The sequence below is a fragment of the Sesamum indicum genome, linkage group LG5 (genome assembly GCF_026168435.1).
Source record: "Sesamum indicum cultivar Baizhima isolate 11 linkage group LG5, ASM2616843v1, whole genome shotgun sequence".
NCBI lineage: Eukaryota > Viridiplantae > Streptophyta > Magnoliopsida > Lamiales > Pedaliaceae > Sesamum > Sesamum indicum.
In genome coordinates, this window is record NC_142661.1 from 20,686,653 (window position 1) to 20,701,486 (window position 14,834).

The window sequence follows — 14,834 nt, forward strand, 5'->3', positions numbered from 1 at the left end:
GATGCACACAAATGACGTCTCACCTCGATTTGAGAAAATTAACGAATATATATGACTGTTAATGTATTATGTATTGTCTAAGTAGAACTTAATTAATTAGGAGTAACAAGAAATAATTTAGACACATGTATTTCATGTTGGTTTATGAATCTAGATCATTAATCAAAGGCTTGACTTACTAATTCATCTCTATAGCAAAAGAGCTTTCAGTAATTTATATATTAATTATGTTTGGTGAAGAATGTGGGCCGGAAACATTACATCACATCACATGAGGGTAATACTGACGCAGGTTAAAAATGCTTAAAGATAATATTTTTGCCCGACATTACACACTTTGGCCTGAGTGTATATCACGTGTTAAATTTCCCGAAACCATCACAAGCACGTGCCATTGTTAGTCATTTGCCTCATAGAAGACATCACATTTAACATTTGTGTCAAGAAATTAAAAGATCATGTCTCATACTGGAGCTGAATTTATATTTTTCTCACTATAATGTCAGAATAATTCCGGGACAGGTTAAATCAATCATGATGGAATAGATTAATCCTGCCTTCATGTCGCAGCACCAGAAAAATCCCAAGAAAGAAGAGGGATAGTCTACGTACCTCTAGCTTTGTTACAAATATGGGATGGGTATCTGTTGCTGTTTTTGGTGAGACACCAATTTCATTATCTTTTTCTCCAACTGCGTGCATGTATCTGTCCCAGTCCCACTAGTGTTTGCTTCTTTATATTAGTGCAGGGATATTCGAACTAGATAGGCAATATGATAACAACGAAATTTTACGACCAAAAGCTTCAATAGTGAATACACATTCATGCGCTGCGCTAGTTTGGTTCTTTGAACAATTACTTACTGCAGAGTCGAATATCACATTTCATTGTCAACAAGAAGCAATTGGTGAAGGATTCAAGGCTAGCTAATTAGATATACTTGCCTCACCCATAATTCTTATAAGCCAACAATCAAGTCGAACCCCGTTTAATGCAAGGAAGGCCGCAAATAATGACAATGAAGGTAAGCTCAATACACATGGACAGAGACATGATAGCTCATACAGAGGAAAGAAACAGACAACTCATGCATATTTACTCACCCAAGTTAACAGAACCATCTTTCATCAACTTTATGCTCAAACTATTGAATCTCCCTCTTGAGTAATGTCGAGAAGCCTTTCTCCAGTCTGTCCCAGTTTTCATCATGGCCACAAATTCATCATAGCTGATACGTCCATCCTGCATTCGAGATGAAATATAGTGAGAACAGAAACGTATAGTACCCCAGCTAGATGCCAGAGAATTTATTTTCACCTTGTCTGTGTCAACTTCCTGGAAGATATCGTTTGCCACATCTGTACAATCATCCACTCCATCTTCCATCAAAGTGTCTCGAAGCTCATCAGGCTCAATGTAACCATTCCCGTCTTTGTCAAAGTAGGAGAAAGCCTTGTGGAGATGTTCATCATTTGCCATCTTCTGCAGATGAAGTAAAATGGCAAGGAATTCGCCATAGTCCAAGGTCCCTTTACCATTTGTATCCACCTGTTGGCAAGAAAAATTCAAGATACCCACTGGGAGGCATATAAGATATGGTTCTAGTGACACAACGTGTTCTCAGCAAAAAACCTTAAGGCAAAAAGAAACAGACATTCAGCCAATTTAATAGTTACCTAAAAATAACAAGTCGCAATTATTATTTTATTATTACACTTAAGTGGTGATCTTGATAAGCTGCAGCAACAGTTATCTTAAGAAGTACAAACTTATCAAAGTGAAAAGGTGTAAGCATTGCTATTGGGTTATGAAGTCACAGACTTACGGCTTCAATGAGCATCTGTACTTCAGAGTCAGCCAGTTGTGTGTTGAACTTTAGCAGTCCAGCCTTTAGTTCTTGAGTTGAAACGACACCATCATTATCAATGTCTATCTTAGTAAACATCTCCCTGATACCTTCGACTTCTTCAGTAGACAAGAAATCAGCAATGACCTAAACAAAGAGCATGATTGCACACTTTTCAGCAGACACTATAACTGCTCAAAATTGATAAAGGTTAAAGCTTCAACCAACCCTGAGAGCCTTCCTCTTGAACCGGTTCATCAAGGAGAATTGCTTCAATCTTGACTTGACAACATCCCCGAGAGGGACATTTGGAGCCTTCTTTGCATTTTGAAGCCAAGGATGTTCTGCAAATGCAAAAGTGTCCAGTGACAAAAGAGGTGGATATTTGCATAGGCTAAACACCGAAAATAGGCCCACAGATACAGCAAAATAGTAGATACTAAATCATTCTAACATAAGTTTTACCCAAAAAATAAACAACTTAAGAAACATAAATTACAAAAGAATGCCTACACTTTTACATACACAAAAAACGTGGTATTAATTTGTTTTGGTCCAGAAATTGCTACTAATCAAGCACTAACAAGTTTACGTATGTTTCAGGTTATAGCATATGAACCTATTAAACAGTATACACTGAGTACCTACTTGGGTCTAAATGAAACAACATGACAAATTTTCTCTCACAGTCAAAAAGAACCCAATTTATTTTGTTACACAATGTGGTTCCAAATGATTATCCCTCAGCAAAAAGGACTTGGTTATTCATTAATCATTAAATGCATTCCACAAGTTATCAGAAAAAGCAAGTGGCTGTAAAGCTAACATACCAAGAACTTGCTTTGCAGTTAGTCGAAGCTTAGGATCTGGCTCTAGCATCTGTCTTACAAGGCTCTTGGCACTCTCTGATATACTTGGCCATGGTTCGCGCTCAAAGTCTATTTTGCCACGTATGATGGCCTGGGCAACACCTTGTTCAGATTCTGTGTAAAAAAAATTGCTATAAGATATTCATCACATCATGTAAGGATATTGCGCATTCTACTGATACGGAGCCACTCATGAGAAAAGAAAATCAGAATTCATTACCAAATGCCAATGTCATCTCATCTAAAACAGTATGGGAGAAAAACATCGAATTTAAAATTATGCAAACTCAATAGAAATGGCAAGTAGAGGAACTGAGAGAAAGCGAGAGAATACAGCAAGTCTAACTTACCTGCCCAAAATGGAGGAACTCCGCACAACAAGATATAGAGAATCACACCAGCACTCCATATATCTATTTCTGGCCCATAGTTTCGCTTGAGCACCTCTGGAGCCATATAATAAGGGCTTCCCACAATTTCAGAAAATCTCTCACCTGAAATGCGAGAGTTAATGTAATTGCATCAAAATAATGTATAATACGATCGATGAGGTAAAAGAATATTCTTGAATTACAACCATCAACATAAACATGGCTGGAGAGAGAACTTCTGGAGAAAGCACACCATGACATCAAGTACCCAATAACAAAGGAGTTTAAAAGGTATTCACAAGATAAAAGACCTTTCAGAAGTACAACAAGATTTAATCACACACGACACGTGAAGGTTAAACAACTAGATTGATAACTTTATAATCCTGATACGTAATTCTTGGTGTAACCAGCTTGCACTCATGTACTTTTGTCTGTGTTTCCGCAGATGTTATACAAGCTCTTCGGAATCAAAATGGCAAGCAAAATATTAAAGAGCACAAGCTGACCAAATCAATTTTTTTTTCCCATACTTGGAAAAGGATAAGCATATAAAAACACTTTCTTCTTATCAATGTCAGTAGTTCAGGAGATTATTGTGGTGTGAATACAGGTTCCTTACTCAGGTACCAAAGGGGAAGAGGAAGCCTTCATTTCCCACCCAAAACTATATATAGACAATACTGAGCATCTAGATTTAGGCGTCATAAATTAGAATGTTACAGGCCCCAGCAAAAACCCTTCACAGCCACCTCCTTATGATCCCCGACCATTGTGGTTTCCGTGTCATCTCATGGAATATGTAGAAGTGAAAGGCCAAAGTGCAAGTGAAAGCCAGCCACTGAGAGTTCACAGCTATAGACTTCAGCCAGAATGCAGCATATATATGATCATCTTGCTTGAGATTTTGCAAGTTATACAGATATTAACAATACAAGTGCCTGAGCACAGGACACGGCAGCTAAAGTACAGTTTCTTTCTTTTGGGTGGAGGGGGTAAATTTCAATGAAACTGATAAGACCAACAAACTGAGAATGGAAGCTTGGGTTACAGTCGAATTAGAGGCAGTGTGATTGGGCAATTCAAAGGGAATATGGTAATGAGCATGAGAGAAATGCAAACCGAGATAACAAAACGGATTACCAATAGGGAAAAAGGGGGGATTTTGGGGGTCTCATTGCAAGCAACCCCTTGGTTGCTCATATATATACCAAATTCAATTTGGGGTGCCCCAACATTCTGATACTAGATAAGCATAATATGATTGCAAAAGTTAACAACCACACAGTTAGGTGTATTATGCACCAAATGTCTGATAATGTAAAAGATAATAAAGGAGAAAAACCAACTATAAGCATATACACATGTGACTTCTATCGTGAACTTAATTGAAAGTATATCCATTATAATGGGAGTCAATTAATGGCATCTTTGGGGAGGTACCCTGCTGCACAGGCGCACAGCAATATATATTTCAGAAGATGTTTAAAATAAGGTAATTTGGAACCAGTCGTCCTCCTTCTGCCCCTAAGGAACTGAAGCTATTGTTAATTTATTAATAATGTAATGGAACTACATGATTTTGCATCCTAATGTTTCAGGGTTAGATTGCCTAACTTTTCCATTTTAATATAAGTATATTATTTGTTAGACCACTATCTCTTAATCATTTTTGGTGCATTAAGTCCAATCAAACTATAAATGGTATCTTCTAGTTAGTACATCCCTCAAATTACAGCAAATAAACCACAGAGGGATACACTATCATGTAGATAACGCCCTATCCAAATCTGCAAATAAGCACAAATTGACATCTATACCACATTATCCATAGACGTCAACAGCAATGAATTAAACAAGTAATTCAACTATATGAGTTTAATTTACCTGGCTTGAAGAAGATTGACAAGCCGAAATCAATTGCTTTAAGAGGCGAATTCTCCTTCTTATTTGCAAACAAAAAGTTCTCCGGTTTCAAATCCCTATGGATCACCCCATGCTTGTGGCAAAGCTGCACGACCTCCACGATTGTCCTCATCACTGCAGCCGCCGCCCTCTCAGTGTAATGCCCCCGTGCCACGATCCTATCAAACAGCTCGCCACCCTCACACAATTCCATCACCAAATGCACGGCATTCTCGTCCTCACACGCCTCCTTCAAGCTCACAATGCTGGAATCCTTGGGCAAGTGCTTCATTATGGCCACCTCTCTCCTCACATCCTCCACATCCACCGCGGTCCGCAGCTTCCGCTTGGATATCGACTTGCAAGCTAGCAGCTCCCTGGTTTGTCGATCAATGCACAAGTAAGTGACACCAAATTCACCACGACCTAGCTCTCTATCAACTAAATATTTCTCCTCAATGTTCTCCTTCTTAACATCCGTTAAAACGGTGATTGCTTTCTTAACATTGGCGGAGGATTTGTCTTTACGGCCGTGATCGTGACCAGAGAAATTAGAGGACTTGACATCTTCTCTAGCAACAGCAGCCGGAGATCTGCAGCAGTTCCCCATCAAAATCGGGATTTAACAGAAACACCTTAGAATCAAGCAAAAACCCTAAGTCTAAGTGCAGTAGGCGGGGTTCCACATGGTAAGAGTGTGAAACACTATCTGCATTGAGAGCAGATTAGAGCTGAGGCACTATAATGTGGGTGAATTTTCACAGAGAGAGAGAGAGAGTGATGAATGGATTTGTGTGTGTGTGTGTGTGTGTGTGAAAGGGGAAAGGGTTTTTTCACTGTGCAATCAGTGGTGGGTACGGTAACGGCTCAGATGCTCTTGTACAATAAGAGATCTTTTGAATTTTATATTCCGTTAAAAAGTACTCTATTTGTGTGTGTGTGAAATGTGTGTGTGTGTGTATATATATATATCTGTGTGAGTGTCTCTATGTTTGTGTCTGAATTTTGTTTCAGTGAAGAGTGGGGGAACGGAACGGGAGGTGGGAGGCGCGCTGCTTTTTGCAAGTGCTGCCACAGTCTCCAGGTGCGGTGCAGCCAAGCTTTTAGCTGATATCGCGTTTTAGGATGGGCTTATGAAAAATGTGATTAGTAACATAAAAACTTAAATTCGGTATTTATTTATTACAAGCAAAGGGGCAAAAAGTCCAAATTCCCCGATTTATATATAACCAAATTTTGGTAAAAGTTTAGGTTAAGGAGCCAAAAATGCATATGCATTTCTCTCCTCTCTCCCTTACTTTTTATGTATACTCAAAATGAAGTTTCATCAAATATGTACTTGTGTTCTAAGGATTAAGAAGATAAGAGTAATTGTGTTGATGTGTGTGTTCGCATTACTAATAATTAACAGCTCAGCTCTTTCTTTTAACTTAATTCTTAACCCTGTTGTGTGGGCTTTGCCCAATAACTGCTTGTGGGTTTAACAACTCATTAATCACTGGACCACAACTATACCTTTTCAGCCCAAATTCGCCCTTTCCTTATTTTACAGCCCAATCAACACAACACCCCTGTGCCTGTGCTAATTACTAAAATTTTAATTATTTCAGGAACATAAAACAAATTTTGATAAATGCAAATTGCAGAATACGGAAAATTGATGTGTATATTGTTAATGCACATTTATTTACAAGGGTTAAAAAAGTAATTTTTATATATATAACTCGTACAATAAATACATATATCCTACTATACTATATAATTTTTAACATCATTATAAATACCAAAAAAGTTATTTTTAGAGAGATGGACTATTCATTGATTTTGACCCCTCATACACACCAAAAAAATCCTTTTGTAAACCATATTTTCACCTGATATGCAATTATATCGTAAACAAAATTCACGTTTCATCTTAATCACAACCACATCCCAATTACTTTTTCCTTTATTCAATTGAGTATGTTAAGAAAGACGGAGTAGGAAATAAATACATATATCCTTATACCTTATCGTAACCTCAATTCGATCATAATTGCCATTTTCCTTGTCTTTTACCAACACATCCATATCTGACCAAGATTTCATATGCATGCAATTTCGGGTCTGATTTTCCTTTCCTCTACCTCCTGTCATCACCTAACACGTATAAATACGATAACATGAAAGATTGAGCAAAAACGATGTTGTAAAGACATACGGATGAGTACACATACATTTCTTCAGGATCATAACAAGTAGTAATAATTTGTCCCAAATAATTATTTGATAGGTATATTAGTGACAAAAGTAGTTTTCTCCCCGTATTCGACAGGTATATAAGAAAATCCACATGTTAAACCGACAAAGTTTATTTAATAAAATTGTAGGGAGAAAATAACTCAACGATGCAATTCAAATTTCTTTATATAGATTGGATCCATTTCTAAATTGAATTTATCTTAACCCTACTCCAAAACTATACGCACAGCGCCACAACACTTTACAATAAAATGAAATTATTTAGAGTATGTATGTAGATATATGCATTAGTTCATAATTCCTAATTTTGTGATCTCCAATGCATACACACACACACAGAGCGGAAGGAAAAAGGTTTTAGTTGCAGTAAGGCGGTGGAGCCGCCACCAGTTCCAAGAAGAAGGCGATTTTCATCCGACCAAGGAGGAGGCGAGAAGTGGATGGTAAAGGGAATAAGAGGAATAATGGAGGAGTTGATGAAACAACAGATGGAGATGGAATATGAAGCGGAAAGAAGAGAATGGAGGCATTGGAGAATGAGAGGATGATGATGGAGGGAAAAAGAATAACAAAGGAAAGGTAGAGAAGAAGCCAGGGATGCCCTCATTACACCTCCCTTCAACAAACTTACAAGACAACCCATGTAAATCTATATTATTTAATTAGATTGCTTATGCATCCAGCCATGTTAAAGCAGGATGAATCCAAGAATACAAATTTATAAAAATGAGTATGAAATACTTGTTGTGATTGCTTTCCATTTATTTGGTCAAGAGTCGTCTTTTCAATGTGATTTTACATTTAACCTTTATATCTTAAGCCCCAATTTTTAGGTTGTATAACATTATAAGCTCCACCCAACAACATTTTACGGCACAAGTTGAATAAGTGAAGCAATGGAGTTCAGATCATCCGCCATTGACTTTTTTTATTTTAGGAGATATGGATCTCGTCTCTCTTCCGCAGCCTCACATAAACAACCTACAAGAAATTTTGCTTTGGAATAATGTTGTTTAATTAGAATTCCAGGTTTCAGCTTCCTAGTGACAAAATTATTACATCGTTCCAGGCATCCCAGAAAGACCTCAGCCAGCAGTATAAGTATGAAATGAACTAGCACCCACTAATCTACAAACCATGTGGGAACAATCAAAGCAAGCTCAACCTCTGTATCTCGGGTCTCAGACGATCAAAGTAGGTTTCCATAGCAAGAAACAACTTGAGTTCTATCCAGTTAATCATATTCCAACAATTAAGAATTACAAGGGAAGTAGACGAATGTGGATAATTATTAGATGAAGCCAAGTTTTCGAGTGATATGAATGAATTATACTACAGGGTTTCTCTGTCTTGACTTTCATCTTCATTTGAGCACATATTCCTAGTGCTACTAGAGAATTAGAGGTAACAACTGTAAAGTAGCAGAAGCTCGTCGACCAACTGTTCTAACAAGAGTTCAAGAATTTCTTGTCCAAACTGTTGGCATATCTCCTCAAAATCTTCAAACTTCATCATCACCCCATGCATCCAATTCTCTTTCACATTGTCGTCTGTTGGACTACAGATTTCTTCCACCATTCTTTTGTAATAACAACTTTCTTTGTTACTCACTTTCCTTGGATTTTTCCCTGTAATAATAGCTCTGACCTCACCATCATCAGAATGTGCACTACTTGAATATGGACTCTCAGAGTTGGCAACTTGGGATGGCTGATGTTTCCTTGAACGCACTTTTCGGGCTACTTGTGCAAGAGAGCATAAACCCCATGAAAAAACAGTGGAAATAAAAAGGATTTCAGTAATTAAACAGTACAAAAGTACCTGGTACAGAGCCTTCAGGATGCACTTTCTTCAGACTACATCCAGAATGCATCTTGTTCTTTCTCTTCTTCATACACTTTGATCCCATCAATTCTTCCTTAGAATTGTTCACTGACTTGAAAATTGGCCTTCTTTCCTCCGAACTTAGCCTTTTCCTCCCCTGAATTTCCTTCTTCTGAGATGTTGTCGCTTTTCCAACTGACCGTCTCTCTTCCTCCATCTCCAGCTTTTTACTGGGCTTTTTAGCAACTCTTTTCTCATGCAAAACTTTTTCAGTCTTTTTCCCTTTCTGACAATTCACATTAGGCCTTCTCCTGATGACCAGCTCTTGTTGGTATTCTGCAGTTTCATCTACTTCCTCCAAGTATAGAACTACACTAGTAGTTTCATCATCCCTTCCGTCACAAAACGAAACCGATGTTCGGACTCTCCTGTGCTGATGATGCCCTTTTCTTATGGGATCAAAATGTGAGAGAAAATCAATGGAATTCACAGACCTGCTTCTGAAGAAAGAACCCAATGTTGCTTCCTTGGGAGCTAAAGGGGTGTTGGGTAATGAGTCCAAGCCCATCAGTCTTGCCACAACTCCTGGACTTGATACTGCAGCCTGTTTCACATTTTCCACAGGTGTCAAAGATTTTTCAGCCTTTTGATCACCAGTTTCTCTGGTACTGGACTCGACCAATTGATCCGATGGGTGCGTTGGCAAGCTGCCGCTGCACAGCAACCGCCGTAAGATGCCTGAGTAACATTTAGTGGAAGCTGCGTTAGCTGAAGTTGCCATACACAGAAAGTACTGAAAACTTAAATTGTAGGTGTATGGATGCAATTAGAAATGATGAGTCTTGAATGACAATATAATTGTAGAGTGGGCGGGTGATAGTTTTGAATTCTGAATATTGGGGCTGAATTTAGGTCTTGAGGAATGGAAGTGGATGAATTATTGGAGAGTAGAGATTTACAGGAAAGAATAGAATTATTATTATTATAGCAAAAAAGCAAGACTGGAATATTTGTATTCACATACAAATATAGGAATCTGGAGGTATGAAATTTGGGAGTGTGCGTGTGTGCACACTGTGAAGTCGGTGTTCTTCAGGGGGATTTTGCTCGATCCAATGCAAAGGAAACAAGTAATTAATATACAAATTTAACTGTTGATTCAATTTAAGTGTGAACCAAGTTAAATTTATTGCAAAAGTTTAGTATTACATAGTCACCTTAAAATGGATTAGTATATTCATTTTACTCTGCCTACCTTTTTGCAGATAAAAGAAAGTCTTGGAATTGTTTTTTCTCGATATTTTGCTATATGTGTCTGTACAATGGGTGTCAGGAAATGTTGACCAGAATAGCGTTTGTTTTATTCGCTATGCACGCAGCCGGAGTTGTTGACTTTTGCTACTGGGGAATGGACTGAGTCCACACCATGACCAGCCACACAAATGATGTGGGTAGGGCTGTTAAATGATATGACCCCACAAGGTCCACTCACTTTCCAAGAATTTGTCAACTATAATATAATGGAATAGAGAAAATCTTATTCGATTTAGGTTTTGAACAAATCAAGTTAATATAAGTATATTATATTTATTATGTAAATTAATTATCTTTTTTAAAATTATATTAATCGTATAATTAGTTTAAAGTTATTTAAATTCAATCTGGGTTCAAATTTTTCAATGGAAAATTATATTAGATTATCCTTATATACACTCATAAGCTAATGCATATAAATATGTATATTTTGAACACTATTTTCACATACCGTTGCATGTGAATAGCTATATCTTCACACTTATAAAATTAATTTGATTAGGTTATATTTATTTGACATGCAATAATAAATAATAAGTTAATTTGAAGTAATATAAAAAATTCAATATGTGTTTGTTAATATTAACAAATTAAATTAATTTTGACTAACGATGAGATTTATAAAAAGAAGTTTAAGTGTAACTAAATCAAACCTCAAAAGAAGATGATTGAATATATTTATATATGTGGTTCTTTTTTTGTAGAAAAATTTATCAAGGGCTTGATGAAAAAGGAAATTTTTTTATATTGATACCTGATAAGGAAGATATCAATAATTAAGGTATAAGAAATCATTAGTCCGATTTGGCATATTATTATCATTAGATGACAAGACTCTCAACAATCAGACATCAATGGAAGACGTAAATAAAAAAAAAATTAAATGAATGATCCGAGAAACTTATATAGATATATTCTATGAAACTATTATATTTATTAGATAAAAAAAAAATTGTGCAAAATAGTAAAAAGCCGACACTGTCCTATAACAGTGGAATAGTATAAATACTTTCTCTTTGGTTCATTTGGAAGAGGTTGGATTCTTAACAATAAGAGAGTTATTGAAGTCTTAAGGCATATTCAGGATTGTAACTTGTCAGTTAAACCATAAATAAAGATTATATAGTTTCTCAATATAGTTATTAATTTTGAAGAATAAGCTAATAATAAATGCAAAGGATAGGTTGCCAGCCTGGGGATGTAGCTCAGATGGTAGAGCGCTCGCTTAGCATGCGAGAGGTACGGGGATCGATACCCCGCATCTCCACAAAGTCATGTCTTTTACAATTTTCTGGTGTATGCAGTAAAAAAACTTGGTTGCCAGTCCTCTAGTCCTCCTCTTTACTTTCCTTGCTTTCTTTGTCATTTCTCCAAAATCTTTTTATTCCGTTGAGAAATTATTCCCTAAACAAGGCTTTTTGAACTCTCAGTATATGTTCTCTCCTTTTTTAAATCGTTTAATTTTTGTATCGGGCTGGGAACAATGTTTTGGGTTTTTTCCTCAATCAAAGCTGGAATTCTAGGCGCAGAGATTTACAGAACCAGCAGTTTAACTTACTTGTAATTCCATTGCTCAAACCAACAAGCAAAAAGCTAATACAATTATCATTAGCACACACCAACAAGCAAACAGCAAAATACAGTGAACTGTTAGCAATTCCTGAAATCCAATTAAGAGCAAAATATAGAAGAAAAACATTTGGAACTTAAAGTTAAAAGTATAATCCAAGAATAATGATAGCTCATATATAGAGACCCAATTTCCATTTCAGTTAATTAAAAAACCAACATATGACGATCTAAGATAGATAGTCAACAAGTCTGAACATTATACAAAAACCCTAAATCTACACCCTAAACCTAACGCCTTAACCACCAAAGCCGTAAAGAGTTCGGCCCTGCCTCTTGAGTGCATAAACAACGTCCATCGCCGTCACAGTCTTCCGACGGGCGTGCTCGGTGTAGGTAACAGCGTCGCGGATGACGTTCTCAAGGAAGATCTTAAGCACGCCCCGCGTCTCCTCGTAGATGAGCCCGCTGATGCGCTTCACGCCACCACGGCGAGCCAGACGCCGAATAGCGGGCTTGGTGATGCCCTGGATGTTGTCTCTCAACACCTTGCGGTGGCGCTTTGCGCCGCCCTTGCCCAACCCCTTACCACCCTTTCCTCTCCCTGACATTTTATTTCAGCTCTTTTTGCTTCCTGTTGATAATGGTGATTTTAAATTCGGAATGAGGGAAATGCAGCATGAAGATGGCGGAGGTGGAGGAGTTTCGATATAGGCGGACATTGTGTGTTGAGCATTACTTTGTGACCGTTGGATTAGCATTGTTCATTGACGGCTTAAGATGGTAATCCCTATCGAGTGTGGATTTACTAATTTTAAACCCTTGATAAGGGGAATAGACTGCTCAAGCTCTGCCGTAGGATGAAGAAATCGGATCGTGCGCTAAGGCCACTTTTTAAGAGCAAAAGCTCCCATTTAGGACAAATATCAACGCAACAAGAGGTAATTGTTTGGTTTCGATTTTGGGCCATCTTTGGATAGCACAAAATATTTTTATATTTAACTTGAATTATTTTGCTTCTTTTTTATTAGTTTTTTAAAGTTTTAAAACAGTGTTATGATTAGAAAATATTATTTATTTTAATCTATTCACAACTAAATAAATTATATACATAAGCATATATATATATATAAAAAACATAATTTGATAATGAAAAGTACTTTTTATCTCCCACTAACTGACATCAAATATACCATACTTATTTTATATTATCTTCAAAAATAAATCCAAATATACACATTATCTCTAACACATACTTATTTATTTTTGTTTTTTTCTCTCTATCTTCACAGAACACACCAAAACAAATTAAAAATGAAACAAAACAGAATGGAGTGTTCTTCACTACAATGTGTGTGTGTGTGTGTGAGAGAGAGAGAGAGAGAGAGAGAGAGAGAGAGTATGTAAGTGTATGAATGGTATGGGGATATTTTTGTTTTATAACATATTAATTTTATATAACTTATAAATTTTTTTAAAAATAATTAAAAAATTTAATTTTTTTTAAAGAGCTTATAAGATCCAAAATATTTATTTTGAAATCTTATAAACTCTTTAAAAAAATAGTCAAATAATTTGTTGAAATTTATAAGCTATCTAATATGTTATATGATGCTTTTAGAAACTTAAAAGGTTGGCCAAAGACCCTCTAAATAATGAACAAAAAAAGAATTCATCATCATAGCTAGGGAGGTATACCTTGGGAGGGCCTATAAATATGGAAGAAGAAGGCATTAAGAAACCCAATGCTAGTATGTCATTCCCTACTTTAATACATTTACATTTATGTGTTGAAATGGACAGGGGATTCGGGATCATAGGCCCTCTTTTGTAACATCGGATCGCATGTGTTTATATTGGAGTTCGATTAGCCCACCTAAGACGGTGGAAGTGGGCCATTCTTTTTTTTTCTTATTGATTTATTTTGGTACTAAAGAAAAACAGGTATGAAAGGGTGTTTGAACCAATTTATAAAATAAAAAATTTAACATCATACAAATTTTCAAATCATATTATAAAAATCTTACAAATACAATACATCATAATCATTATTACTATTGCACTAATGAATTTTTTATGTTCAATTATATGAAATCAAAATCCTTTTCCGTGTCATATGATAACCCATACAAATACAATACTATTGCACCATCAATTTTGTTTTCTAAAAAGAAAACATGAGAAATCATAGACTCCGCCAAGCACACACCTAAGATAGAAAATTCTCAATGTTGCTTCTAGTAAAGGAAATCTCTTTCAAATGGCGGGTGCTAACTACGTTTTCCGACAAAATCCTTTTTCATAATTCCAAGATTTAACGTTGGACCACACTGCAGCTACAGTCTTAATGATAAATGACGTCTCAGCCTTTTTCCCATTAATCGCATCCAACACCCAGAAAACATAAAAACAAATATTATGTTGCCATCCATCTCATTTTACCATAATACAACTGTTTGATTGGGTAGTTGGACCAGTGAAAGCAGAAGCTAAACTGTTCTTCACTGGTATCTGTAACTGCAAGTCATGTAAAACAAATTAGTGAGAGGAGGGCAGAAACCAAACACTGACTTGTTTCCAATACAAAAACCTTATTCCCACCTAATGATCTCTCTCACCACAGTAAGTGCAATGCCTTGACAGTGAAATATGTATATAATATTTACTAGTGAGTGGTCAGAATTTTGCTGCTTTTTTTTTTTTTTTTTTGTTATGTCAATCAGGTCCTACTCGTAAACAGCAATTTGTGACGCACTAATAAAATCTTAAAATACAAATTATATCCTTAAATAATTATAATAATATGATTAATTTATTTCTTTTAAATGATCTACGCCCATCTTTTAACTGACATTAGTATTTATAACTATTTTGTAGTTTTTGTTTTTAAAACC

General features: G+C 36.2%; 3 protein-coding genes and 1 non-coding gene across 4 annotated transcripts; 1 reads left to right on the top strand and 3 right to left on the bottom strand.

The window, feature by feature from the left end:
- Positions 1 to 839: 839 nt before the first annotated feature.
- On the bottom strand, positions 840 to 6,046 carry LOC105161534 (calcium-dependent protein kinase 13). The gene is made up of 7 exons (XM_011079244.3): positions 4,975 to 6,046; positions 3,067 to 3,210; positions 2,678 to 2,830; positions 2,076 to 2,191; positions 1,827 to 1,994; positions 1,319 to 1,549; positions 840 to 1,243 (listed from the first exon to the last, which is right to left on the bottom strand). Exons 1-7 carry the CDS (start codon positions 5,600 to 5,602, stop codon positions 1,097 to 1,099), a joined length of 1,587 nt encoding a protein of 528 aa, XP_011077546.1. The 5' UTR covers positions 5,603 to 6,046; the 3' UTR covers positions 840 to 1,096.
- A 2,371-nt stretch (positions 6,047 to 8,417) lies between these two features.
- ACI1 (ALC-interacting protein 1) lies at positions 8,418 to 10,176 on the bottom strand. Its single transcript, XM_011079243.3, has 2 exons — positions 9,055 to 10,176; positions 8,418 to 8,972 (listed from the first exon to the last, which is right to left on the bottom strand). The coding sequence occupies exons 1-2, from the start codon at positions 9,836 to 9,838 to the stop codon at positions 8,632 to 8,634; spliced, it is 1,125 nt and encodes a 374-aa protein (XP_011077545.1). The 5' UTR covers positions 9,839 to 10,176; the 3' UTR covers positions 8,418 to 8,631.
- A 1,389-nt stretch (positions 10,177 to 11,565) lies between these two features.
- Positions 11,566 to 11,638, top strand: TRNAA-AGC (transfer RNA alanine (anticodon AGC)). Its single transcript has one exon. It is a non-coding gene; the product is annotated as a tRNA-Ala (tRNA).
- A 471-nt stretch (positions 11,639 to 12,109) lies between these two features.
- Positions 12,110 to 12,868, bottom strand: LOC105161532 (histone H4). The gene has a single exon (XM_011079242.3). It carries the CDS (start codon positions 12,549 to 12,551, stop codon positions 12,240 to 12,242), a length of 312 nt encoding a protein of 103 aa, XP_011077544.1. The 5' UTR covers positions 12,552 to 12,868; the 3' UTR covers positions 12,110 to 12,239.
- Between the last annotated feature and the right edge of the window lie 1,966 nt (positions 12,869 to 14,834).

Bases quoted from the DNA above. Each gene is read 5' to 3' on its own strand.
- LOC105161532 (XM_011079242.3), bottom strand. From the start codon at position 12,551: ATGTCAGGGAGAGGAAAGGGTGGTAAGGGGTTGGGCAAGGGCGGCGCA.
- LOC105161534 (XM_011079244.3), bottom strand. From the start codon at position 5,602: ATGGGGAACTGCTGCAGATCTCCGGCTGCTGTTGCTAGAGAAGATGTC. The intron at 3,211-4,974 runs GTAAATTAAACT...CTCGCATTTCAG, and splicing joins GTCAATCTTCTTCAAGCCAG to GTGAGAGATTTTCTGAAATT. The intron at 1,995-2,075 runs GTTGGTTGAAGC...CTCTTTGTTTAG, and splicing joins TCAAGAGGAAGGCTCTCAGG to GTCATTGCTGATTTCTTGTC.
- ACI1 (XM_011079243.3), bottom strand. From the start codon at position 9,838: ATGGCAACTTCAGCTAACGCAGCTTCCACTAAATGTTACTCAGGCATC. The intron at 8,973-9,054 runs GTACTTTTGTAC...TTGCACAAGTAG, and splicing joins TCCTGAAGGCTCTGTACCAG to CCCGAAAAGTGCGTTCAAGG.